Source organism: Schistocerca serialis, chromosome 5, assembly GCF_023864345.2.
Source record: "Schistocerca serialis cubense isolate TAMUIC-IGC-003099 chromosome 5, iqSchSeri2.2, whole genome shotgun sequence".
NCBI classification, from domain to species: Eukaryota; Metazoa; Arthropoda; class Insecta; order Orthoptera; family Acrididae; genus Schistocerca; species Schistocerca serialis.
Window position 1 is genome coordinate 558,662,252 of NC_064642.1, and position 27,267 is coordinate 558,689,518.

General features: G+C 41.9%; 1 protein-coding gene across 1 annotated transcript in view; it reads left to right on the plus strand.

Annotated features, from left to right (window-relative positions):
* Positions 1-23,609: 23,609 nt before the first annotated feature.
* LOC126482078 (uncharacterized) overlaps positions 23,610-27,267 on the plus strand; it is a 41,398-nt gene continuing 37,740 nt past the window's right edge. The window contains exons 1-2 of the mRNA XM_050106054.1: positions 23,610-23,747; positions 23,813-24,012. Of these exons, the coding sequence (XP_049962011.1) occupies positions 23,610-23,747; positions 23,813-24,012 (338 nt within the window). The remainder of the gene's footprint in view (positions 23,748-23,812; positions 24,013-27,267) is intronic.

Consider the following 27,267-nt stretch of genomic DNA (forward strand, 5'->3'; position numbering starts at 1 on the left):
AAATAATCAGCATTGGCGGCCGATGACTTCCGGCATAAGAAGTCAGCCTCATTCTGCCAACGGCCTTGTCTAAGAGGGCGGAGGAGCGGATAGAGGTTCAGGGCACTCTCTTGTCCTAGGGGTGGGAAATTGCCCCTAAAGGCGGAAGAATCAGCAATGATCAACGACATGAGGATGCAGAAGGCAATGGAAACCACTGCATTAAAGACACGTAACCTGTATCCAAAGGACATGTGGCCTGTAATTGAAGAAGTGTCATGATGATCTCTCCATTGGCAAAAGATTCCGGAGTAGTCCCCCATTCGGATCTCCGGGAGGGGACTGCCAAGGGGGAGGTTACCATGAGAAAAAGACTGAATAATCAACGAAAGGATAACGTTCTACGAGTCGGGGCGTGGAATGTCAGAAGCTTGAACGTGGTAGGGAAACTAGAAAATCTGAAAAGGGAAATGCAGAGGCTCAATCTAGATATAGTATGGGTCAGTGAAGTGAAATGGAAGGAAGACAAGGATTTCTGGTCAGATGAGTATCGGGTAATATTAACAGCAGAAGAAAATGGTATAACAGGTGTAGGATTCGTTATGAATAGGAAGGTAGGGCAGAGGGTGTGTTACTGTGAGCAGTTCAGTGACCGGGTTGTTCTAATCAGAATCGACAGCAGACCAACACCGACAACGATAGTTCAGGTATACATGCCGATGTCGCAAGCTGAAGATGAACAGATAGAGAAAGTGTACGAGGATATTGAAAGGGTAATGCAGTATGTAAAGGGGGACGAAAATCTAATAGTCATGGGCGACTGGAATGCAGTTGTAGGGGAAGGAGTAGAAGAAAAGGTTACAGGAGAGTATGGGCTTGGGACAAGGAATGAAAGAGGAGATAGACTAATTGAGTTCTGTAACAAGTTTCAGCTAGTAATAGCGAATACCCTGTTCAAGAATCACAAGAGGAGGAGGTATACTTGGAAAAGGCCAGGAGATACGGGAAGATTTCAATTAGATTACATCATGGTCAGACAGAGATTCCGAAATCAGATACTGGATTGTAAGGCGTACCCAGGAGCAGATATAGACTCAGATCACAATATAGTAGTGATGAAGAGTAGGCTGAAGTTCAAGACATTAGTCAGGAAGAATCAATACGCAAAGAAGTGGGATACGGAAGTACTAAGGAATGACGAGATACGTTTGAAGTTCTCTAACGCTATAGATACAGCAATAAGGAATAGCGCAGTAGGCAGTACAGTTGAAGAGGAATGGACATCTCTAAAAAGGGCCATCACAGAAGTTGGGAAGGAAAACATAGGTACAAAGAAGGCAGCTGCGAAGAAATCATGGGTAACAGAAGAAATACTTCAGTTGACTGATGAAAGGAGGAAGTACAAACATGTTCCGGGAAAATCAGGAGTACAGAAATACAAGTCGCTGAGGAATGAAATAAATAGGAAGTGCAGGGAAGCTAAGACGAAATGGCTGCAGGAAAAATGTGAAGACATCGAAAAAGATATGATTGTCCGAAGGACAGACTCAGCATACAGGAAAGTCAAAACAACCTTTGGTGACATTAAAAGCAACGGTGGTAACATTAAGAGTGCAACGGGAATTCCACTGTTAAATGCAGAGGAGAATACATTGAAAGCCTCTATGAGGGTAAAAATTTGTCTGATGTGATAGAAGAAGAAACAGGAGTCGATTTAGAAGAGATAGGGGATCCAGTATTAGAATCGGAATTTAAAAGAGCTTTGGAGGACTTACGGTCAAATAAGGCAGAAGGGATAGATAACATTCCATCAGAATTTCTAAAATCATTGGGGGAAGTGGCAACAAAACGACTATTCACATTGGTGTGTAGAATATATGAGTCTGGCGACATACCATCTGACTTTCGGAAAAGCATCATCCACACAATTCCGAAGACGGCAAGAGCTGACAAGTGCGAGAATTATCGCACAATCAGCTTAACAGCTCATGCATCGAAGCTGCTTAGAAGAATAATATACAGAAGAATGGAAAAGAAAATTGAGAATGCGCTAGGTGACGATCAGTTTGGCTTTAGGAAAAGTAAAGGGACGAGAGAGGCAATTCTGACGTTACGGCTAATAATGGAAGCAAGGCTAAAGAAAAATCAAGACACTTTCATAGGATTTGTCGACCTGGAAAAAGCGTTCGACAATATAAAATGGTGCAAGCTGTTCGAGATTCTGAAAAAAGTAGGGGTAAGCTATAGGGAGAGACGGGTCATATACAATATGTACAACAACCAAGAGGGAATAATAAGAGTGGACGATCAAGAACGAAGTGCTCGTATTAAGAAGGGTGTAAGACAAGGCTGTAGCCTTTCGCCCCTACTCTTCAATCTGTACATCGAGGAAGCAATGATGGAAATAAAAGAAAGGTTCAGGAGTGGAATTAAAATACAAGGTGATAGGGTATCAATGATACGATTCGCTGATGACATTGCTATCCTGAGTGAAAGTGAAGAAGAATTAAATGATCTGCTAAACGGAATGAACAGTCTAATGAGTACACAGTATGGTTTGAGAGTAAATCGGAGAAAGACGAAGGTAATGAGAAGTAGTAGAAATGAGAACAGCGAGAAACGTAACATCAGGATTGATGGTCACGAAGTTAATGAAGTTAAGGAATTCTGCTACCTAGGCAGTAAAATAACCAATGACGGACAGAGCAAGGAGGACATCAAAAGCAGACTCGCTATGGCAGAAAAGGCATTTCTGGCCAAGAAAAGTCTACTAATATCAAATACCGGCCTTAATTTGGGGAAGAAATTTCTAAGGATGTACGTCTGGAGTACAGCATTGTTTGGTAGTGAAACATGGACTGTGGGAAAACCGAAACAAAGAGAATCGAAGCATTTGAGATGTGGTGCTATAGACGAATGTTGAAAATTAGGTGGACTGATAAGGTAAGGAATGAGGAGGTTCTACGCAGAATCGGAGAGGAAAGGAATATGTGGAAAACACTGATAAGGAGAAGGGACAGGATGATAGGACATCTGCTAAGACATGAGGGAATGACTTCCATGGTACTAGAGGGAGCTGTAGAGGGCAAAAACTGTAGAGGAAGACAGAGATTGGAATACGTCAAGCAAATAATTGAGGATGTAGGTTGCAAGTGCTACTCTGAGATGAAGAGGTTAGCACAGGAAAGGAATTCGTGGCGGGCCGCATCAAACCAGTCAGTAGACAGATGGAAAAAAAAAAAAAATGCGATACTACCGCCATCCGCATTGCTGTAAAAATGAAACGAAATGAGCGTGTGGCAGTGTTGTCAGGGAGGCAACATCCGGGGAAGCTTGGGCGTTGAGTGCGTCTTATTTCAGTCGACGCCACACTGGGCGGTTTGCGTGACTTTAATGAGATGATGACGACAACGCAACACCCAGTCCACGAGCGGAGAAAATCTCCAACCCAGCCGGGAATCGAACCCGTGCCCGCTGCATGGGAGCCAAGCACGTACCCACATTTTTTTATTTCATTTTCTTCCTTATGGTTCATTGTATTTGGTGGGCGTCGACGTCCCATGACGCTTGTTCAAGTTCATAGTTGATCCATTAACTAAGTTTTTTGTTACAGAGGGCAGCTATCCCTCCGACCGAACACGCTGAGCTACCGTGCCGGGTCACCCAGCTAAACAGGCGGACCGCATTTGTGCATATTGCTACCTAGTGACTTTTGTCAGCTTAGTGTAAGATAGGAAATGAAACAGCAAGCGAACTAGACGAGTTTTTATGCTGGAGACCACAACAACAAGAAGCAAATGCACTAATGGCCATTAAAATTGCACCACCAAGAAGAAATGCAGATGATAAACGGGTAGTCATTGGACAAATATATTATACTAGAACTGACATGTAGTTACATATTCACACAGTTTGGGTGCATAGATCGTGAGAAATCAAAACCCACAACAACCAACTCTGGCCGTAATAACGGCCTCGATACGCCTGGGCATTGATTCAAACAGAGCTTGGATGGCGTGTACAGGTACAGCTGAACATGCAACTTCAACATGATACTATAGTTCATCAAGAGTAGTATTGTGACGAGCCAGTTGCTCGGCCACCATTGACCAGACGTTTTCAGCTGGTGAGAGATCTGGAGAATGTGCTGGTCAGGGCGGGAATCGAACTTTTTCTGTATCCAGAAAGGCCCGTACAGGACCCGCAACATACGGTCGTGCGTTATCCTGCTGAAATGTAGGGTTTCGCAGGGATTGAATGAAGGGTAGAACCTCGGGTCGTAACACATCTGAAATGTAACGTCCACTGTTCAAAGTGCCGTCAATGCGAACAAGAGGTGACCGAGACGTGTAACCAATGGCACCCCAACCATCACATCGGGTGATACGCCGGTACGGATGCGACCATCATGATGCTGTAAACAGAACCTGGATTAATCCGAAAAAAATGACGTTTTGCCATTCGTGCACCCAGGTTCGTCGTTGAGTACACCATCGCAGGCGCTCCTGTCTGTGATGCAGGGTCAAGGGTAACCGCAGCTATGGTCTCCGAGCTGATAGTCCATGCTGCTGCAAATGTCGTCGACTGTTCGTGCAGATGGTTGTTGTCTTGCAAACGTCCCTATCTGTTGATTAAGGGGTCGAGACGTAGCTGCACAATCCGTTACAGCCATGCGAATAAGATGCCTGTCATCTCGACTGCTAGTGATACGAGGCCGTTGGGATCCAGCACGGCTTTCCGTATTACCCTTCTGAACCCACCGATTCCATATTCTGCTAACAGTCATTGGATCTCGACCAACGCGAGCAGCAATGTCGCGGTACGATAAACCGCAATCGCGATAGGCTACAATCCGACATTTATCAAAGTCGGAAACGTGATGGTACGCATTTCTCCTCCTTACACGAGGAATTACAACGTTTCACCAGGCAACGCCGGTCATCTGCTGTTAGTGTGTGAGAAATCGGTTGGAAACTTTCCTCATGTCAGCACGTTGTAGGTGTCGCCACCGGCGCCAACCTTGTGTGAATGCTCTGAAAAGCTAATCATTTGCATATCATAGCATCTTCTTCCTGTCGGTTAAATTTCGCGTCTGTAGCACGTCATCTTCGTGGTGTAGCAATTTTAATGGCCAGTAGTGTAACTAAACGTTCTTTTCTATTTGTGGCGAGCTTAAGACAAAATTAAATTTTTTCATTCGTTCACTTTTTTCTTCCGTATACTTTTTGTAGGTATTGTGGATTACTCGCTCGAATTTCGGAAGTTTTATCAACGTGATCGCACACTTTCTCCGGCACCAGCGTGGCTGCTTTGATCCAGGCAGAGCCCTGGAACCCAGGGCGCGCCTCTGGGTCTTGTGATAGCAGCGCTGCGCGGAGGAGACAAATGCAGCGTAATTTCCACAAGGTGGGAGCAGTGTACACTTGGCGTGGCTGTGTATTTCAGGAGGCGAGGCTTCAGCTCGGAGGCTGAGTTATTGTTCGCATGAGGCTCCGCCGGCGCTATTCACACCGCAGACAAAGTGCACGCCGCGCGACTTGGCGCAACTGAATGAAGCCGTTAAGTTTATTGCCTTCCTGCAGCTCATAAACCAACCAGTTATGCCCGACACTAACATATGACTTGCCGCTTGTATTCAAGATGATGCACCAGCCTTCAGAGTACCGTAATAACAGCATTTACAAAATGAGGACAACTTTCAGAACGCTCGCAAATTCTCTGAAGAAGGTGAACAAAGTACCTTCATTATTCTGTGTCTTGTAATAAATGCAATGCGTTGAAAACTAGAAAAAGTAGAAACACACTGACGGATGAAATACCGCAAAACGAAAAAATAATTAGTGTAAAGCAATTAAAGTTCGGGAGTACATTTGTATAGCCATCGTATTTAAGCGATTGACATTACAGGTTAGTACCAGCGTGAGATAAGTGAATACAAATATGAAATGTTGGTACATTAATAACCGGTATAACAGCCAGAATGTTCAAAAATGGTTCAAATGTCTCTAAGCATTATGGGACTTAACTTCTTTGGTCATCAGTCCCATAGAACTTAGAACTACTTAAACCTAACTAAGGACATCACACACACCCATTCCCGAGGCAGGGCTCCAACCTGCTACCGTAGCGGTCGCGCGGTCCCAGACTGTAGCGCCTAGAACCGCTCGGCCACCGCTGCCGGCCCAAGGCAACATGTCGACGCTCTGTAGAGCATGTTGGGCTACAGCAGTGATATATGGGCGAGCGTTATCGTGTTGGAAAACATCCCCTGGGATGATGTTCATGAATGGCAGCGCAACAAGTCCAGTAACCAGACTGACTCACAAATTTGCAGTCAAGGTGCGTTGGATAACCACAAGTGTGCTCCTGCTGTCATACGAAATCGCAACCCAGACCGTAACCCCCATGTGTAGGTCCAACGTGTCTCGCACGCAGACTGGTTGGTTGCAGGTACTCGACTGGCCTCCTAACCAACAGACTGCCGTCACTGGCACTGAGGCAGAACTAGCTGTCATCAGGAAACTGACCTCCACCCTACCATCTAATGAGTTCTCGCTTGACACCTCTGAAGTCGGAAATGGCGGTGTTTTGGGGTAAGTGGAAAGCACGCTACAGGGCGTCCTTGAAGTAACCAATTTTTTACAGTTTTTTGTGTCAGCTGCTGTTCAGATTGCTCTCCAGATGCAATACGATGTACCAGAACAACACGCCGAACATGTTGGTCTTCCCCCTCTGTAGTGGCAAAAAAAAAAAAAAAAAAAAAAAAAAAAAAAAAAAAAAAAATGGTTCAAATGGCTCTGAGCACTATGGGACTCAACTTCTGAGGTCATCAGGTCATCAGTCCTCTAGAACTTAGAACTACTTAAACCTAACTAACCTAAGGACATCACACACATCCATGCCCGAGGCAGGATTCGAACCTGCGACCGTAGCGGTCGTGCGGTTCCAGACTGTAGCGCCTTTATCCGCTCGGCCACTCCGGCCGGCATTACGAATTTTCCAGAATTTTTTGAGCAGACGTCGTATGTATCCCCACAGATGTAGGAGATACGGGGTAGAGCCTAATTTTTTAAAATGGAACCATCTGCATTTTATTCAAGAACATGCTCATCCTCTCAAAGAGCTCAAAGAGCTATTAAAAATATCCTTTCTTCCAGGAGTGCTAGTTCTGCAAGGTATGCAGGAGAGCTTCTGTGGAGCTTGGAAGGTAGGAGACGAGGTACTGGCGGAATTAAAGCTGTGAGGACGGGTCGTGAGTCGTACTTGGATAGCTCAGTTGGTAGAGCGCTTGCCCGCGAAAGGCAAAGGTCCCGAGTTCGAGTCTCGATCCAACGCACAGTTTTAATCTGCCAGAAAAGTTTTAGTGGCTAAGGACATCACAAATAACACGTAACTTCTATAATTTAAATATCACTTCAATGGATTTCATTAACTAAATCTGTTAACCTCTTCTTTTCATGTTACCAATTAACATCGAATGCAACAATGCTGCGCTGTACAACAACATGATTCAGTTACTCACAGTAACTGGATCTTGTTGTCGTACAGTACCGTATTACAGTACTTATGAAGTGAAAAAAGCAACACGACCCTTTGTAGTAACTTTTACTGTGACACTCCCACTACATGAAAAACAGAGCGTTTACATCACATGCTCAAAATGGTGATCATTGGCATTCATACATAGGTCACTCTGTGGACGAAGGACGTCCTACATCGTGCTACTATTTCGTCTGTGATGGCCATACAACCATCAATGATGCATTCTTCCATGTCTTCTGGTATTGTTAGAACATTTTGTTAGACATAATCCTTAACTGCTCCCCACAAAAAAAAGTAAATAAATAAATCCAACGGTGTAAGATCCGGAGATCGGGCAGGCCAACTAACTGGCCCACCACGTCCAATCCACTTACCAGGGTATGTACGGTCCAGAATTCGTCGTGCTCGTAAGGCGTTATGTGCAGGCATCCATCATGCTGACACCACGTGACCATCCTCTGATTCAGAGGCACGGCGTCCAAGATAACAGGAAGAGTGTGTCTTAAAAATCAAGCATATTGTCTGCCATTTTGATTGCCATTTACAAGGGAACTTCCGATAATTGTATCTCCGATAATTCCTCACTAAACATTAACTTTCCATGGACATTGATGTTCTTTCTACCTGCCAGAGCCATCGTTGATTGTTGATGGACCAATAATGCGTATTTCTCATATTGACAATTCCTTTGTGGAAGAATGGCTCCTCGTAAAAAAAAATAAAAAAATAAATAAAAATAAAAAAAAAGTCAGAGAAGAAATTAGAATTAGTCAGAAGTTGCTGCTGAGCCTGAGCCCTCTGACAAAACTGAACCCTATCGTTGAAGTCATTTCCATGAAGTTCTTGGTGTAAGTGAACATGGCAAGGACGGAATTTATGGCGTTTCAGAATGTGATGTGCACTTTTTTTCGACATACCAACTTCATGTTGAATTCGTCGTGTGCTGACTTGAGGATTCACGACCACGGCAGCGAACACAGCGACCTCAACAGCTTCGTCCGTTCGTGTTCTACGACAGTTTCAAGGTCTTGCATTTAAACTTATCGTTTTACCTACACGAGAAATGAGACGACCGAATATCCACGAGAAGGCAATGGCTTGTCAGGAAATCGCCTGCTGTACAGCAGTTGTGCCTGAACAGAATCGCCGGCCGTTGGTGGCCGAGCGGTTCTGGCGCTACAGTCTGGAACCGCGCGACCGCTACGGTCGCAGGTTCGAATCCTGCCTCGGGCATGGATGTGTGTCTTGTCCTTAGGTTAGTTAGGTTTAAGTAGTTCTAAGTCCTAGGGGACTTATGACCTCAGCAGTTGAGTCCCACAGTGCTCAGAGCCATTTGAACCATTTGAACAGAATTTTGCCGGCCTACGGCAAGATGCTGTACAGGTATATACAGTAGAGTACAAGACATAATAACATAATGATCATAATGTTTTCTAACAGTACAGAACATAAAAATACAAGTTAAAGAAATAATGCAAGCTTCTGATACCAGGGCTCGAAGAAGAAGAAGAAGAAACGAATATCAGTTCAACTTGTTTAGCAAGAAAACATCGAAAATGTCTTTCATAGATAGTGAATATAGAACGATAAAATTGATTTTCTGGAACGTAATCTTATCTCTAATATCGAAGTATCAGTTTCAGACAGAGTGTTTTGCTACACAGCCCCACTGAATGGCGGAGACAATGTCTATCATAGTACAGGTATCACCATCCAATATCACTTCCCCCACGTCAGTCAGGACATTTGACACACAACAACATTGTTTATCATTTCCGAAGGAAGATGGAGTAATTTTGTAGAAACAATTGCCTTATTATAGGAAATAATGTTCTCTAAAGAAAAGCAGTTCAGTAAATCAATATGGTAAACAATAATCTCTCTGTCATGACGTACATGCAAGGGATTTGGAAGCTACACATTTGATAAAATTTTGCAATAGAACATTAGGCGTCATAACTTGGGTTTAACATCTGGATTTAATTTTACACTCAGGGATACATTTAATTTATTTTTGCTCCCCACCCCTTCTCATTTGGTCAAAGTCAACAGGACAACAGAGAAAAAAAACTTTGAGGGGGCCTTCAGACTAACACTTAACATGATTAAAACGTCGCAGGTGATTGCAAAATAGATCATATTTGTTATAAGTTCTGCACAAAATACAGTATAAATGATGAATCTTTTAGTGATTGTTGTTGGGAAGTTGATTTTAAAAAATGCATATTGTTCAGAAAATGTTTTAAAGATCTCTGCATGTGCAGTTTATAATCATTTGAAGAAAATAGATATATATATGTCTTTATAAATTGTCTTTGTTTTTGACTTCGTTTACTGACACAAATATCAGTATAAGCCTAATGAGAGAATAAGTTTAGTTCAGATTTCAGGAAATGCCACAGAACACAAAGGACAGAGCGCAAGCTCAAAACAGAAAGTGGCAAATTGAAACGTAATCGTTAGATGTCCATATACATTTAATAGTACAGTTATTCATAGGAATTTGAATGCCATTAACACAAATTGAAAAATTGATCCTCACGTTGTAGTAACAAATTACACTACATATGTACAAATGACCAGTAATGAAGGCATCCCCCTTATATAATAAGCTCCGATTTAATTTGGTTCAATGGCACTAGGAAAAACAGGTAAATGAATACTTCTTACAGCAAAATATTTAGTACTATAAAAAGAGTACGACTAAATTACGTACGCAGTGAAGGATCTCGTTTTATAAACATATTTATCCCTTTCTTCAGGACACAGGTATAGTAACTTTAAATCAGGCAACATCAAAGCAATTTTACTAAACTACGAAATACAGTGGAAATTCCTTCTTCAGATCTTGAGTCTGAACATTGACATTATGAAACACTACAGCAGGTGGTCTTCAGTGCTGCAGTTCATAGTTCGTACTCGAGACACAAACTAACATGAAGAATGTATTTTAGCTTTGTGTCTCTACTAGATATTATCTACATATATACATTCCAGTCATTCATTATGAGATACGGCCAGTGCAGCGTTCAGTATTCAGTCCATCTAATGTGCGTAGATGCTGTAGCAAACCAAAGATGCTTAATCTACTAGTCGTCTAAGTTATCCACATGCAACAACTGCTTAAGTACAGATGGTACTGCTGACCGCAACTTCCCCTGGTCCAAGAGGATTCTCTGTATAAATGTGGTTCCAAGACTGTCTACTAGTATCGTAAGTTAGCTACTTATATAGTACTAACTGTTCATGTATTTACAAATATTAATAAAAAATAAACAAAATTAATCATTGGAGCGGATATTTGTTAAGATCATTATGGGAATGTAGTTTAACAGCCAATGCATCTAGTACAGGGCAGACGTTTCCATCGGGTCTGGCTTCTGCTAATAAAGGCTCCAATAAGGTGACAGTGATGTTTCTATAATTTTCTATTCCAACATCTGTCATATCTCTTTGGTAACCACCTCCCATTTTCTCCAAAGGATGGAGTATGAGTTTTGGCAGTAAATTTAGTGTGGTAATACTTTCATATGACGTTGATAAATACATATGATACCTGGCCTTTTATTAAAAGTGTGTACATATTTCAGTAACAGTTCTTCATGTTTGGCCTGCTGTTGTGAGGTACTACAGTGAGATGGTTAGCTACTAATTTGTGAAGTTCCTGTGTTAATCAATTTGACTGAGTGGACTATGGTTCCATTTTCTGTAACTATCTCAACCTGCATCTACACTTTGATATGTTGTAACCTGACACAGGCTGCTCTAGTAATTTTGCAGTTTCGTACTGAGTAAGTAGGTACCCTTGTAACCTCACTAATCTTTCTAAATAGACTCGCTGACATTACACTTACAGTAGTGCCTGTATCACATATGTAGTCAGAACTTTTCCCACAGTAGCATTAACAGTAGCCTGAACTATATTTTTACATTGGCCATGGCATCTAGGTCATCTCGAATGTCTGTGCCTTCATTATATCTTAACAGGTTCACTGAATCAAGTTTTTTGTTCCCACTCCAACCTATGGCCATCATTAGAGGACATAATGCAGTTGGTTCTAGTTTGTTGAAGGAGTAGAGCAGGATTCTTCAGTCACCTCAGTAACATCCACCGTTAGATTTTTTTTTCGCCAGCTACAGTCAACAGCATGATTTTGTGTGGGACAACCTGGCTGATAAGTATCATTTATGTTTAATTGTTGAAATTTCAATGATTATTGTAGTTTTGATACCACTGATAAACTCTGTTACTATAGCACCCGGCGTGGTACGTATTATTTGTTCTTCTTCTTTTATTATAATGCAGTGGGCCTCAGCTACCACGCTGAGTGTTGTGTAGTGAAGACGCCACTGACTGCATCACAAAGTTAACAAGACAGTCGTTTGATCTGCCGTGATTGTGGAACTGTGTGCGTGGAGGAGTGGACTGACAAATGCCTCCACTATTACTGTTATTGCTCAGCTTAGAATCTTCATGTATTAAATCAATAGAATGGAGTATTGACATGTAATGTTCTAAGTTTGTCTCTGGAATGTGGACTAACTTTTCTCTTACGTCCAGAGGCAACTTTGGCTTAAGTATTTGTATCGTACCACTGTGCAAAACTGGTTCATTCCAATATCTAGTATTACTGTTTCCTTAACATAATTTCTTCTTCAGCAATAAAATTATATACGTTTTCACTTAGCTTCCGAACAGATTCTTATATACAAGTTTGATCATCAGTTATATTTCGTATGGCGTCAGGAATGGCAAGTGTGTGGTTTTCAGATCCGAAATTTCGGTTGTTAGAATATCGTATTGCAATGACATGTCTGCTAAGTCTGTTGATAATTTTGTCAGTTTAGACGGCATTTCATTTTGCTTAGATGACATTTCACTTTCCTGTAAGGATAAGTGCTCAAAATTCATTTCCATCGTTGGCTCTACACTTCGATATAATGCCATGAATGGATCTTGTGGAACTAGATGTTAGAATAAGTTCTTCATTCTCAGCCTGCAACTCCATTTAGCTTGCTGAAGCCTCAATATTTTCGATCGCAGCATCAGCGAATTCGCTGGCTTCAGTGTATGATTCTACGTTATTATGTGTTTCAGGTTATATTTTTACATGTTTTCCTATATTTACCAAGACACAAAAATGGTTAAAATTATGAAATAAAATAACGTATTTTAGTTTAATAACAGAATGCAAATAATAATGTAGAACGTGAACTTTGCAGCAAGAAGATATAAATCTGCTGAAACACTGTGACAGCTTTAAGCCATATTGTGCACGCCCAACATAAAGTTAGCCATACTGTGCAACCTAATTTTATGAACATCTTAAATAATTACCAAAAAATTTAAATAACAAATTTTGAATGAAAATGGGCTGTGAACAATTAATTTTGACTGGCAACAAAAGGCATGTCCAAATGTTGTCGTTGCCTTGCTCATTGCACCACAATGAAGAGCACAAATATTAACTTCTAAAAAAATTTGTTTTTGCATCATAAATTGCTTTGTACAAATATTGTTTCCTTCAAATAAAATAAATTTGCTTCAACTTCAGTGCATTTTTTCAATATTTCATAGTTGCCATTTAATACATGAAACTCAGAAAAACAATTTGTAATATTATACTGATAATTAAAATTTCATACACAGAATATTTATAAAATGGTCTTGTAAGATGGTGGACCGTGTAATGTGTCCTGTCAGACGGTCGGCAGAGTAATATATCCGCTTTCTTTCAATATGGATAATTATTTTAAATTTATTACTGATGATAAAATATTGCAGAGATAAAGGATACATTACATTGCCGAGAAGGAAAGAAAACATGTAATGGAAAACATGTAATGGGAAAAAACCATAGACATTCTTGAATCTACTCTTACGGCATAAAATGATTCTAGCTTCAGGCTTAGCAGCTGTTGTTGGAAACCTGCGAAAAACCGCCTTACTGTTAATCATTATTGCAAAAAGTTAGTTTTTCAGGATGATAATAATCACAATCAGACGTCGTTAATAACACAGACTGCAAATGCGACTTACAGATTCTGAAATGAGAAGACAATAGCCCACTTATGGCGCATGATCGTTTGCTCACCGAACTGATTTTTTCCGAGTAATTTACATGCCAAGAATTAAAAAAAAAATAGAGTTCACTAGCACAGGACCACAAGGTTTCGTACTATGCTACCATAACACAGAGAAAATACTTTATTTAACATGGAGCACAAATTCAGGAATTATAAAAACTTCTAATAGCAAGGCTCAAGGAATAACAGTTCAGCTGATTTAGGGGAGTGTCCCATAGTACAGGCCTTTCACTTGTAAAATGTAAAATATTTAAAAATTTGGAAATTCAGTACAGTAATCTGATACTTAAACTAATGCCTTGTGGATGTACATGAATGATTTCCCTGAAAGTTTACAAAAGTGACAGGTCATGTAGAAGTAAAAACAGGTGGTTTTTCAGTCGGTACAGAAAGAGTCTTCCAGTTCCGGCCAGTGCCTCCAGAGGAAGATTTTCAGGCTTTATTGATGTATAACATCACACAAGTACAGAAAACCGCTAAACACTTTATTATATGAACAAAATTCACTAATTCCAAAAACCATTGTTCACCTACTGGAAGGATCACAAATAAAATACAGTATACTTTCTTGGTAAACACAACCAATAACTGCCCACTTTTTACATTTAGCGCATTGTACCCATTTTTCTTCAGACGATTCACGGCCTTCCACACATTGCGTTCTCTTCAAAAATGGTTCGAATGGCTCTCAGCACTATGGGACTCAACATCTGAGGTCATAAGTCCCCTAGAACTTAGAACTACTTAAACCTAACTAACCTAAGGACATCACACACATCCATGCCCGAGGCAGGATTCGAACCTGCGACCGTAGCGGTCGCGCGGTTCCAGACTGTAGCGCCAGAACCGCTCGGCCACTCCGGCCGGCGTGCCGGAATATTCTGATGGGAATTCTAACGTCAGAAATTAGTTGCAGTAGTTGTTGAAGTTCGTGGTTTAAATGTGTTACCTATTATAGGACGCAGTTTGGAAGGATAGCTGATGAAGCTCCTGATTCCGAGCTAACAGAGCTGAATTTATGATCATTCATAGGCTCAGGTCCCTTAAAATGTTCAGCAGCAATAAAATCCAAGACGATGACCATACTTGTGTTCAAGGGTCAAGGTAACTGTAGACTCCGCTAAGATCCAGTCTGCACACAGAAGAGTAGGCAATGTTCACCAGTCCACCAACATCTTTTTGGGAGTTTTGCAACGGCTGGTATTTATTCATCCACACACTGCAGGCTTGATTGTATGCTGCTCTGAATGGCCGCATTATTGCTTGTTGTGTGAAGAGGCAATCTGATCATGTGTACGTGATGTTGTCTTGCGCACAAGATTACGTCGAGATCCTTGTGACTTGTGTGACCATGCAGTATAAGAAGCGCTGGGTTTAGTAAGATTCGTTTTTTCCACAAACAAAACTAACTACTTTAGAAATGATGCAGATATCCAACCACCTTCTTCAGCTGCGAAAATACCTTCTGAAGGAGGATCATTTTTCAACACTTTGTCTATTGTCGATTTATTAGGGAAGACAAAAGAGGAGGAACAAAAATAGGGGCCGGCCACTGTGTCCGAGAGGTCCTAGGCAGCCAAGCCGCTGCTACGGTCGCAGGTTCGAATCCTGTCTCGGGCATGGATGTGTGTGATGTCCTTAGGTTATTTAGGTTTAAGTAGTTCTAAGTCTATGGGACTGATGACCTCAGATGTTAAGTGCCATAGTGCTTAGAGCCATTGAAATCATTTTGAACAAAAATACCTCCAGCAGCATTTTTACATAAGAGGACGGTCACGTTCCTTCCTCTCTCTCCTGACGTGATTTTGCTCACTCGTTTTTTCCCCTTTGTGATGTGACCTTCATATCATTCGCATGAACTATTGAAATTCCAGTCTTGTCGCGGTTATGAATTCTGCTAACAGAGAAACTGTATTTAGAAATCAGTTCTCTATATTTCGTAAAGCGCAGCTTAGCTTGACGTCTGTTGAAGCCCAAAGCTGCCTAAAGGCTACTAGACTCAGAATATGTAAGTGACAGTTCAGGATGCTGTACCGTAAAATCGTACTAAAATTGCTTGCTGGCAGTTTTCTTTTGTTTCCTGAATTGGTGACGTACTTTTAAATGCTAACCTCAAGAGTTAATCCTACTAAATAGCATGAACCTGTAGTATAAATATTTCATGGTCAGGACTAAATGTGTTTCCATATCATTGAGTGTTTTCTTTCCTGCCCATCTGTGGAGTTAGATCCACAGATGCCCCTGCTCTAATTACTTTTAAGTGCTCCTCGGGACCATGAAAAGGCTCAGCTCCTTGCCTTACTGTCATTATTCGCGATATTATTTCATTTTTGACATCCTCATAGTCTCTCTAGCCCATTTTCCTTTCATTTTCCCCTTATTCTCCGCCACTTCACTATGAAAAGAGAAAGAGTTATTATTATTAGTTTTCCCCTAATGTTCTGTCTGGTCGATACTGGAAAGCAACTGGCCGGCTGATACTGTGCGACGATCATGCAATAAAAACGATGCGTATGGCGTATTGTTTAATACACAACTACAGTACCCTTAAACAATACAGCTACAATAAAGGTAAAAACAAATTCAGTCACTCATCTCATAAACGTTTATCAAGGTCTTGATACTAACTTCTTACGCACTCCTCTAACACGAACAACATTAAACACGCAGAACTCACAAGCAGCTGAACGCAAGACAAAATGCCCGACGTGTCACGAATGGGATCATGGCGTCTTTCGGCTTACCACTTGTATGTGTTGCCACTAGTTACAAGAAACAAGAACTATCGATGGTCGGTACTATAAGACGGTCGGTACTATAGGACGCTCGCCTAATAAAAAATGATTGGAAATGTCTAGGAAAATAGAGAATATACAAAGTTAAAGTTGATTTCCCCGGACGCAGTCTAATTTCACATGTCGAAATGTCAATTTCAGACATGGTAGCTGCTTGGAGTGGAATGTTGTGCTGCATGCTGTAACAGCGAGGTGAATCGTAACGAAAGTCGGGTCTTTCTTAATGACTTTCAGTACAAGCAATCTTCACTTTGAAGACTTATTTGAAGTTACAGGTTCAACTCTGGCAATAATGTAAATGCATGCCATTCTGTAATAATTTCTATCTTTACGTACTAACTTTAGTCAATCACGGTACGACTTCTGTGAATAAAACTGTGTTCTTCAGACTCGCATTGATTTGGATCACATCTCTGATCCCAAGAATACATTTGTCAGGGCGTTAGCATATTACTGTCAATGACTGTTCAAAATGGTTCAAATGGCTCTGAACACTATGGGACTTAGATCTGAGGTCATCAGTCCCCTAGAATTTAGAACTACTTAAACCTAACTAACCAAAGGACATCAAACACATCCATGCCCGAGGCAGGATTCGAACGTTCCAAACTGAAGCGCCTAGAACCGCTCGGCCACTGCGGCCGAACAATGATCGTTAAACCATTTCTTCCGCATTTTTATTCAGTAACTTTAGTTACCTCCCCCCCATGAACCATGGACCTTGCCGTTGGTGGGGAGGATTGCGTGCCTCAGCGTTACAGATGGCCGTACCGTAGGTGCAACCACAACGGAGGGGTATCTGTTGAGAGGCCAGACAAACGTGTGGTTCCTGAAGAGGGGCAGCAGCCTTTTCAGTAGTTGCAGGGGCAACAGTCTGGATGATTGACTGATCTGGCCCTGTAACAAAAACTAAAACGGCCTTGCTGTCTGGTACTGCGAACGGCTAAAAGCAAGGGGAACTACAGCCGTAATTTTTCCCTAGGGCATGCAGCTTTACTGTATGGTTAAATGATGATGGCGTCCTGTTGGGTAAAATATTCCGGAGGAAAAACAGTCTCCCATTCGGATCTCCGGGCGGAAAAGAGGGCGTCGTTTTCAGGAGAAAGAAAACTGGCGTTCTACGGATCGGAGCGTGGAATGTCAGATCCCTTAATCGAGCAGGTAGGTTAGAAAATTTAAAAAGGGAAATGGATAGGTTAAGGTTAGATATAGTGGGAATTAGTGAAGTTCGGTGGCAGGAGAAACAAGACTTTTGGTCGGGTGAATACAGGGTTATAAATGCAAAATCAAATAGGGGTAATGCAGGAGTGGGTTTAATAATGAATAAAAAAATAGGAGTGCGGGTAAGCTACTACAAACAGCATAGTGAACGCATTATTGTGGCCAAGATAGACACGAAGCCCACGCCTACTACAGTAGTACAAGTTTATATGCCAACTAGCTCTGCAGACGATGAAGAAATTTCTGAAATGTATGATGAGATAAAAGAAATTATTCAGGTAGTGAAGAGGGACGAAAATTTAATAGTCATGGGAGACTGGAATTCGAGAGTAGCAAAAGGGAGAGAAGGAAACATAGTAGGTGAATATGAATTGGGGGTAAGAAATGAAAGAGGAAGCCGTCTGGTAGAATTTTGCACAGAGCATAATCATAGCTAACACTTGGTTCAAGAATCATAAAAGAAGGTTGTATACATGGAAGAATCCCGGAGATACTGAAAGGTATCAGATAGATTATATAATGGTAAGACAGAGATTTAGGAACCAGGTTTTAAATTGTAAGACATTTCCAGGGGCAGATGTGGACTCTGACCAAAATCTATTGGTTATGAACTGTAGATTAAAACTGAAGAAACTGCAAAAAGGTGGGAATTTAAGGAGATGGGACCTGGATAAACTGAAAGAACCAGAGGTTGTACAGAGTTTCAGGGAGAGCATAAGGGAACAATTGACAGCAATGGGGGAAAGAAGTACAGTAGAAGAAGAGTGGGTAGCTCTGAGGGATGAAGTAGTGAAGGCAACAGAGGATCAAGTAGGTAAAAAGACGAGGGCTAGTAGAACTCCTTGGGTAACAGAAGAAATATTGAATTTAATTGATGAAAGGAGGAAATATAAAAATGCAGTAAATGAAGCAGGCAAAAAGGAATACAAACGTCTCAAAAATGAGATCGACAGGAAATGCAAAATGGCTAAGCAGGGATGGCTAAAGGACAAATGTAAGGATGTAGAGGCTTATCTCACTAGGGGTAAGATAGATACTGCCTACAGGAAAATTAAAGAGACGTGTGGAGAAAAGAGAACCACTTGTATGAATATCAAGAGCTCAGATTGAAACCCAGTTCCAACAAAAGAAGGGAAAGCAGAAAGGTGGAAGGAGCATATAGAGGATCTATACAAGGACGATGTACTTGAGGACAGTATTATGGAAATGGAAGAGGATGTAGATGAAGATGAAATGGGAGATACGTTACTGCGTGAAGAGTTTGACAGAGCACTGAAAGACCTAAGTCGAAACAGGGCCCAGGGAGTAGACAACATTCCATTAGAACTACTGACGACCTTGGGAGAGCCAGTCCTGACAAAACTCTACCATCTGGTGAGCAAGATGTATGAGACAGGCGAAATACCCTCAGACTTCAAGAAGAATATAATAATTCCAATCCCAAAGAAAGCAGGTGTTGACAGATGTGAAAATTACCGAACTATCAGTTTAATAAGTCACAGCTGTAAAATACTAACACGAATTCTTTACAGACGAATGGAAAAACTGGTAGAAGCCGACCTCGGTGAAGATCAGTTTGGATTCCGTAGAAATGTTGGAACACGTGAGGCAATACTGACCCTGCGACTTATCTTAGAAGAAAGATTAAGGAAAGGCAAACGTATGTTTCTAGCATTTGTAGACTTAGAGAAAGCTTTTGACAATGTTAACTGGAATACTCTCTTTCAAATTCTGAAGGTGGCAGGGTAAAATACAGGGAGCGAAAGGCTATTTACAATTTGTACAGAAACCAGATGGCAGTTATAAGAGTCGGGGGCATGAAAGGGAAGCAGTGGTTGGGAAGGGAGTGAGACAGGGTTGTAGCCTCTCCCCAACGTTATTCAATCTGTATATTGAGCAAGCAGTAAAGGAAACAAAAGAAAAATTCGGAGTAGGTATTAAAATCCATGGAGAAGAAATAAAAACTTTGAGGTTCACCGGTGACATTGTAATTCTGTCAGAGACAGCAAAGGACTTGGAAGAGCAGTTGAACGGAATGGACAGTGTCTTGAAAGGAGGATATAAGATGAACATCAACAAAAGCAAAACGAGGATAATGGAATGTAGTCGAATTAAGTCGGGTGATGCGGATGGAAGTAGATTAGGAAATGAGACACTTAAAGTAGTAAAGGAGTTTTGCTATTTGGGGAGCAAAATTACTGATGATGGTCGAAGTAGAGAGGATATAAAATGTAGACTGTCAATGGCAAGGAAAGTGTTTCTGAAGAAGAGAAATTTGTTAATATTGAGTATAGATTTAAATGTCAGGAAGTCGTTTCTGAAAGTATCTGTATGGAGTGTAGCCATGTATGGAAGTGAAACATGGACGATAAATAGTTCGGACAGGAAGAGAATAGAAGCTTTCGAAATGTGGTGCTACAGAAGAATGCTGAAGATTAGATGGGTAGATCACATAACTAATGAGGAGGTATTGAATAGAACTGGGGAGAAGAGGAGTTTGTGGCACAACTTGACAAGAAGAAGGGACCGGTTGGTAGGACATGTTCTGAGGCATCAAGGGATCACAAATTTAGCATTGGAGGGCAGCGTGGAGGGTAAAAATCGTAGAGGGAGACCAAGAGATGAATACACGAAGCAGATTCAGAAAGATGTAGGTTGCAGTTAGTACTGGGAGATGAAGAAGCTTGCACAGGATAGAGTAGCATGGAGAGCTGCATGAAACCAGTCTCAGGACTGAAGACCACAACAACAACAACAGCAACAACTTTAGTTAACTGAGATCCTTCTTTAATTTCACAGAAAACTAATTCCTTGATCATTGTTTTGGTGGATTTGCGATTTAATTATGTGAAATACACAAGGCCATTTTAGTATATCCAAATCAAGCTTCTTACTTTCAAACCACCGCCACCAATAAATATAAAACCGACAACTTACAACTGCGCATCGCCGTCGCAGACTCGAGTAGGAAATGTACTCTATGCTGTGTGGCATGGGTTTATAGAAGGGCGTGCTGAAAATTAGTATCTCCGAATTTATGTGGAAACTCTTAAGGCTTTTTAAATAAAATATAAATATTCTTCATCTTTCTCCTCCATGTCGACAAATCTGCAGCCCTTTGCTGCTAGAGGCCTCCGATTTGTAATCTGTAACATGATGGCGTGTAAGACAACTGTCGGACGAGGAGGAGGAGGTTTTTGTTTAACGTCCCGTCGACAACGAGGTCATTAGAGTCGAAGCACAAGCTCGGACTAGGGAAGGAAATCGGCCGTGCCCTTTCGAAGGAACCATCCCGATATTTGCCTGAAGAGATTTAGGGAAATCTCGAGAAACTTAGATTAGCTCCCGAATGCGAGTCCAGCGTGCTAACCATTTTACTGTCGGTGAGCGAGAAACAGCGTGCTGAAATCGAGTTTCGAATTCTAAGAGTTCGTCCACAACTGGAACACCGTCTCCTTCAGCATGACTATGCCGGACCAAACAGAAGCACTCTGAGACCTACAGCAATGCAATGCCCTGGGCTCACTGTCATCGACCATCTTCCATCGACCCCATCCTATTTTCAGCTGTTTGCAAAACACGAACACCTTCAAGGGTTGCACTTTGATTCAGATGAAGCAGTGCAAGAAAAGGTGACGTTATGGCTCCATCAACAAACATTCTGGAGTGGCGGCATCAACAAACTGGTGTCTCGTTGGGAGAAATGTGTTCGGCTCCAGGCTGACTATGTTGAGAAATAAATATGTAAGCAAAAATAATAAAGACGTAAAATGTTTGTTTCTTCAGAAAAGCTTTAAGATTTTTCACGTGAAAATTTGGGAGAGATTACTTTTCAGCACACCCTCGTATAACCCGGATCACTGAAGCATAAATAGCGAAGCAACAAAATCCTTCGAGGAGATTCGAGATGTTTGCGGATGAGAGAGAGAGGGAGAGCGTAACGGATGACTTACACATGTTGGGGCGATCCCTGCTTACATATATTTTCTGTGAAAGCCATGTTAATGAAGACAAGACAGAATACTTGCCCATAAGTAAGAAAACCAGAAAAGATGCACCCCTGACAGTGGATGGATTCAATTTCAAGACTGTTGACCACTTCAAGTACCTAGGAAGTCTTTTTAGTAATAACAACAGAACAGATATAGAAATAGATGCCCGTTTATCAACAGCAAACAAGACACTTTTTAGTTTCATCAAAATTCTAAGAAAAATATCACTTAGCAGTAACTTCAAAATCCGCTTGTATCAAATTGTTCAAATGTCTCTGAGCACTATGGGACTTAGCTTCTGAGGTCATCAGTCCCCTAGAACTTAGAATTACGTAAACCTAACTAACGTAAGGACATCACACACATCCATGCCCGAGGCAGGATTTGAACCTGCGACAGTAGCGGTCTCGCGGTTCCAGACTGAAGCGCCGCTTATATCAATCGACCATTATACCTGTGATGTTATATGGATGTGAAACATTAATATTTAGAAAGAAAGATGAAGGAAAATACTAAGAAAAATTTTTGAACCTGTACACGACGAAAATAACATGGAATAGAGAATAAGAAGAAATGAAGAATTAAGAGGGCTGTAAAAACACCGTAACATCGTCGAAGTGCTCAAGAGGAGAAGATTTGGGCAGGCCATATAGCAAGAATGACAGAGAATAGACTACCTAGAATGGCATTCAGCAGAACAATAGGTGGAACGAGAGGAAGAGGGAAACCCAGAATCAGATGACGGCATAACATTCGGGAGGACACAACTAGGATGAACAGCAACAGCAACTGGACAAACAGCGCATTGGACAGGCAGAAGTGGAAGAGGCTCATAGAGCAGGCGTATGGTCGATAAGGCCCTTGCCACATGTAAGTAAAGCAAGTATAATCGCTTGATTTTAAGACTTTTATTCCAATTAGCAGTTTCGACAGAATCGTGCTGCCATCTCCAGACTGGCGTTACACTTGGCGCAAATGTTCACATACATGTAAGTTCTACATTTTGAGAACAAAATGGAGTTTTTTAATTTACTTACAATTTATTCTCAAAATGTCGAGGACACATGTATGTGAACATATACGCCAAGTGTAATGCCAGTCTGAAGACGACAGCACGATTCTGTCGAAACTAGTAATTGGAACAAAAATATTAAAATCAAGCTATCTTGGTTTTCACTATATATAAAAATCGTAATGGAATGTTCGTAACCTGTGTACTGGTGAAAAGCACGCAGCGAGAGAGAAAGAGAGAAAGAAACTGTCAGTACAGCCGATGCGTGCGTGTGTAATGTGGTATTATTGTCGCCCCATTGCGATGCTTTTCGTCTCATTTCCGACTATTACGCACTGACAGAAAAATGTAACTTTTATAAAGTCAACTTTGATCTATTTTTATAAGAGGTGTTTTTCTCAGTGTGTGACTAAGCTTGATGTGCTTCGTTCTTTAGGCTGATATTATTTCGATGGAGCCCACGAAGAATCCTTCCGGAGTCCTAGGGCACTGCGGAACACACTTTGATTATCTCTGTGTTAGAGGTACTGCTCGGCAGATGAGATGCACCGCCACAATACATGGTCACACTTGAAACCTCCCGGCGTACACGCATTTTTTACTCGTCTTTATGCGAAATTACTTTTGGCTGTAGTGTTTTGTAACCATTACAAGAAGCTGTCTAAGGACTCCTGAAATGAAGAGAATTTGTTTTAAGGCGAGTATTTCGTGTAGTAGAGAGGGAAATCTGGGATGTACGCGGGGTTAATAGTTTGTACAGCTGGCGCGCCTCGTTACGGATGAAGCGGGTTTGCAGCGACTAGCGAGTGCAATTAGGCGTCACGTCACGGGCCCGATTACTGCCGCTGCTGCACCCCTAGCGCAGCCCCTCTCACTCGCCGCCACGCAGTCCCGTCCGTTCTCCCCCCTCGCGTACCTAATAGCCGGCGCGCTATCGCTAAGAAAAGCGGCTTACTCCATAAATAAAAGCCGCCTCGCAATATGTCGGCGGGGCGGTCACAGTGTAACAAGGTGGAGGAGGTGGAACTGAGCGCCGCCGCCGTCTCTGTCAGCCCCGGCGCGGGCGGCGGCGGAGGCGGAGGCGGCGGCGGCGGAGGCGGAGGGGACACAAAGCCGTGCGCTCGTCTCTTTTGATTCGTGGGATTAATTGAAATGCCTGGCATTCCACGGCTGGTGCGCTACAGTGGCGCGCTCCCCCCACCCCGCCGCCGCCGCGGCTGTTCCACGCGTGGGGCCCGCACCCCCACCAGCCAGCGGCTGTCGCGCACGCGCAGACGAGGCCGGCCGCCCTCCACCGAGTCGCCGGCATTCGTCTGTCGCGCGGCTATCCACGCACCCACCCATTCCGAGCCGCGCGTTGCCGCCACGGCCATAATCTGAACAGGTGACTCGCGGGAGGCGTTCCTCTTCGGTAAATATGACGTATTGGCGATGTAGAACTGTGACTGACTGATTATGTTATTAATAAAGGAAATACATTTCCTGTATGAGTCTGTGATCATTGTGAGCGTATTGTGTTCGGGAATTCCCATTACAAACTTCTAGGACTTGTAGAGAGGAGTTCCAATTCAGATTTGTAACGCGTCCTCATCTGCTGAGGGTAAAAGAAAAGTTGCTTGTCCTGGTATGCGGTAGGGTAGGGAACAAACCTGCTTGCTTCTGCATAAGCATCTTCTGTTTTCGGTAGCGAAAAATGTTAATTGTACTAACAGTCTACAGCAATTTTGTTTTCGACACCACAGGTACATTTAAAACACTTAAAGTGTACTCTTGGTGTATGATATGGCCAGTTTCAGGTCTCAAATATAGTTCGAATTAAAGGAAAGAAGATTGTTACATACTACATTAGTCCATAGATTGGTAAATTGTCCTAGTGAAGTAAACACAGAACACCGTTCAGTGGTTCAAAACGATACTCATGTGCCAAAAATTTAATGTATCAGTTCACCATATCACTGTCCTCATATACATTTAAGGATAGTGCGCAAAAACAATTTCTAAGTCTGCAAACTCTGCCCTGGTAACCAGTAGTTGTTCGTAAGAATCAATAATCACTGTGTTCCTCTAATAAGTTCTCACTCGAAGTTAATTAGTAACTACTGTCACAGAAGTCGTGAATTAAACCCACGAGAGAAGAAAACGAACTGTACTCGATATATGCGAATACTTCGGGATATTAGCAACTGGACTACGGCACATGGCTCACGACAAGGGGCACAGGTGTTGCTCCTTTTACTCTCAGCCGCAGGCAGACAGCCTGATCTCAGATGCACTAGGTCTACGTATAGTTTCACCTATGAACAGTGTGTTTACCTTACTCATTATTGGCGGCAGACATCTTAAATAAAATATTTTATGACTCTCAAAATGTAATTAGTGAGTCAATTATCAAATGCTACACGTCAAACAAAACATAAAAAATTTATCAACAAAATTATAATACCAAAATGCAGTAATTTTGACTGAAGTTAGCAAAGGTCTAAAGCTTCAACGTTAATTAATTCCGAAGATAATTAGTTTCAGACAATTTTAGATATCTTACGGAAAATTTGAAGATATATACGGTCAAATGATGGGCGTTAATATGCCGATATATGTTTCCTACCGCTCACTAAATATGTACTGTCGAACTGTATAAAGAGTTTCAATTAACAATCTTTCATAATTAACAACATTTCTGAGAACTAATTAGATCATTGCAACTATATTAGTATGCAGTGTGGAATGAGCAATGGAATTCAGTGGGACTAAGCTTATTTATGAATCTGAAATTACTGTACACTCACTGGGTACTAGGTACCATCATATTGTCATTATCATAATTTAGCAAAAAATTTAGAATTCTGCAGAATAGCAGATGAGATTCGATACTCAACCTGCTTCTTCTCAGATAGACAGTATGACGTGCTCTACGTAAAAAAAAAAAAAAAAAAAAAAAAAAAAAAAAAAAAAAAAAAAAAAAAAAAAAAAAATACGAAATGTTGGTTCAAATGGCTCTAAGCACTATGGGACTTAACATCTGAGGCCAACAGTCCCCTAGACTTAGAACTACATAAACCTAACTAACCTAAGGACATCACACACATCCATGCCCGAAGCCGGATTCGAACCTGCGACCGTAGCAGCTGCGTGGTTCCGGACTGAAGCGCCTAGAACCGTTCGGTCACCACGGCCGGCGCACTACGTCAGACGGTCAACTAATGTCAACGTTTGCCTTGCTGCGAGACTTATTCAATGCCTGTGCCTCTCCGATACAGTTCCAAGATGCTACTCCAGCCGTGTGTAAAATGAAAGTGCGCAACGGAAGTACTGAACGCGAAAATGAAGACTTGACCCTGTTTGACTACCCCCTGAAGCAGATCTTAGGATATGTTAATGGTGATTATCTCCTTCTTGCTCTTTAACATATAAATTACAACATAAACATAAATTAATGATTAAGGGAGCTAGTAAGTATCAAATGATAAATGCAGTTTACGCTAATACATTTATCCCCTAACTAATACGATTGATCAATTGCTCAAATCTGCCCCTTTTTATAGCTATGCGATCTAATATAAATAATGCTAAATGACTGACATCAGCTACGTACCAAATACTAGAAGCCACTGCTTTCAAAGATGATCTACAGTGGTGTGCAACCTCAGTGGAAATAAAATTTACGTGATCACAGCCGTTTAGTCTTATAGCCCTAATAAGCTGAAGCAGTTAGTGATATCACCGTATGTACCGTGTCCGGTGCGTCGGAGTGATGGTTCTCGTACACGTCTGCGAAGATGGAAGGACCCCAGCCACAAAATAAAACTCTTTCAAACATTAGGACGGCAGAAGGGGAGTCCTCTGATTATTATAACCTAATACTGTCTTCTCCTCCCTGTGTTCTACAGACAAGAAACGCGAACTCCCAGCCACAAGGACGGAATTCAGATAACGTCTCACTGAACGCTGCGTGCTCAACGACGACTTCCTACCTGGATGCGAAGTCGAGAATCGTATAAGTTCGCAACAGTGCAGTGCCTAAACGCTCTAACTATAAAATCTCCTGAGAGCAACGACAGCAAGTCCGTCTGTACCAACAAAAGATGGCTTCCCAGCAAAACTCGGCTCCCCTCCCTCGTAACTCAGAAGGCGAATCATATTCCCGAAAACACGGAATATTCTCCCTCTCTACAGATTCTCCCGAACGCCGACCAACCATACTTTAGCCTTTTTTCGTCCAGCGCGGAAAGTTTGCGAGGGAATACCTATAGTCATACAATGGTACGCTTCTCAGAGTAAAAATTCTCGGAAATAATCCAGCCTGCGATTTCGGAGGTAGCGCTTCCTGGTTCCTCTCTGCTGCGTCCAAGATTTTCAGAGTTAGAAGTATTATCCGGTTATCCTTCCGGGCCCACTACAAAACTGGCCGGCCGCCGCTGTATTGTGCTTCCACGCTCGGGTGCCCAGACCGTCCATCTTGGGATACTTTCCGTTTTTACCAGGACCAACAGACCTGTGCGGGCTTTTCCACCCAGGGCTTGAGTTACGCCTGCCGTTTCATTTCCACTGTCGTTCCAACCTCTACTAGTATAGAGAATCATTCATTGCGCCGTTTAGATAATAAAGACACTCCGTCACATTTCATGCAATAAGCGTTTAA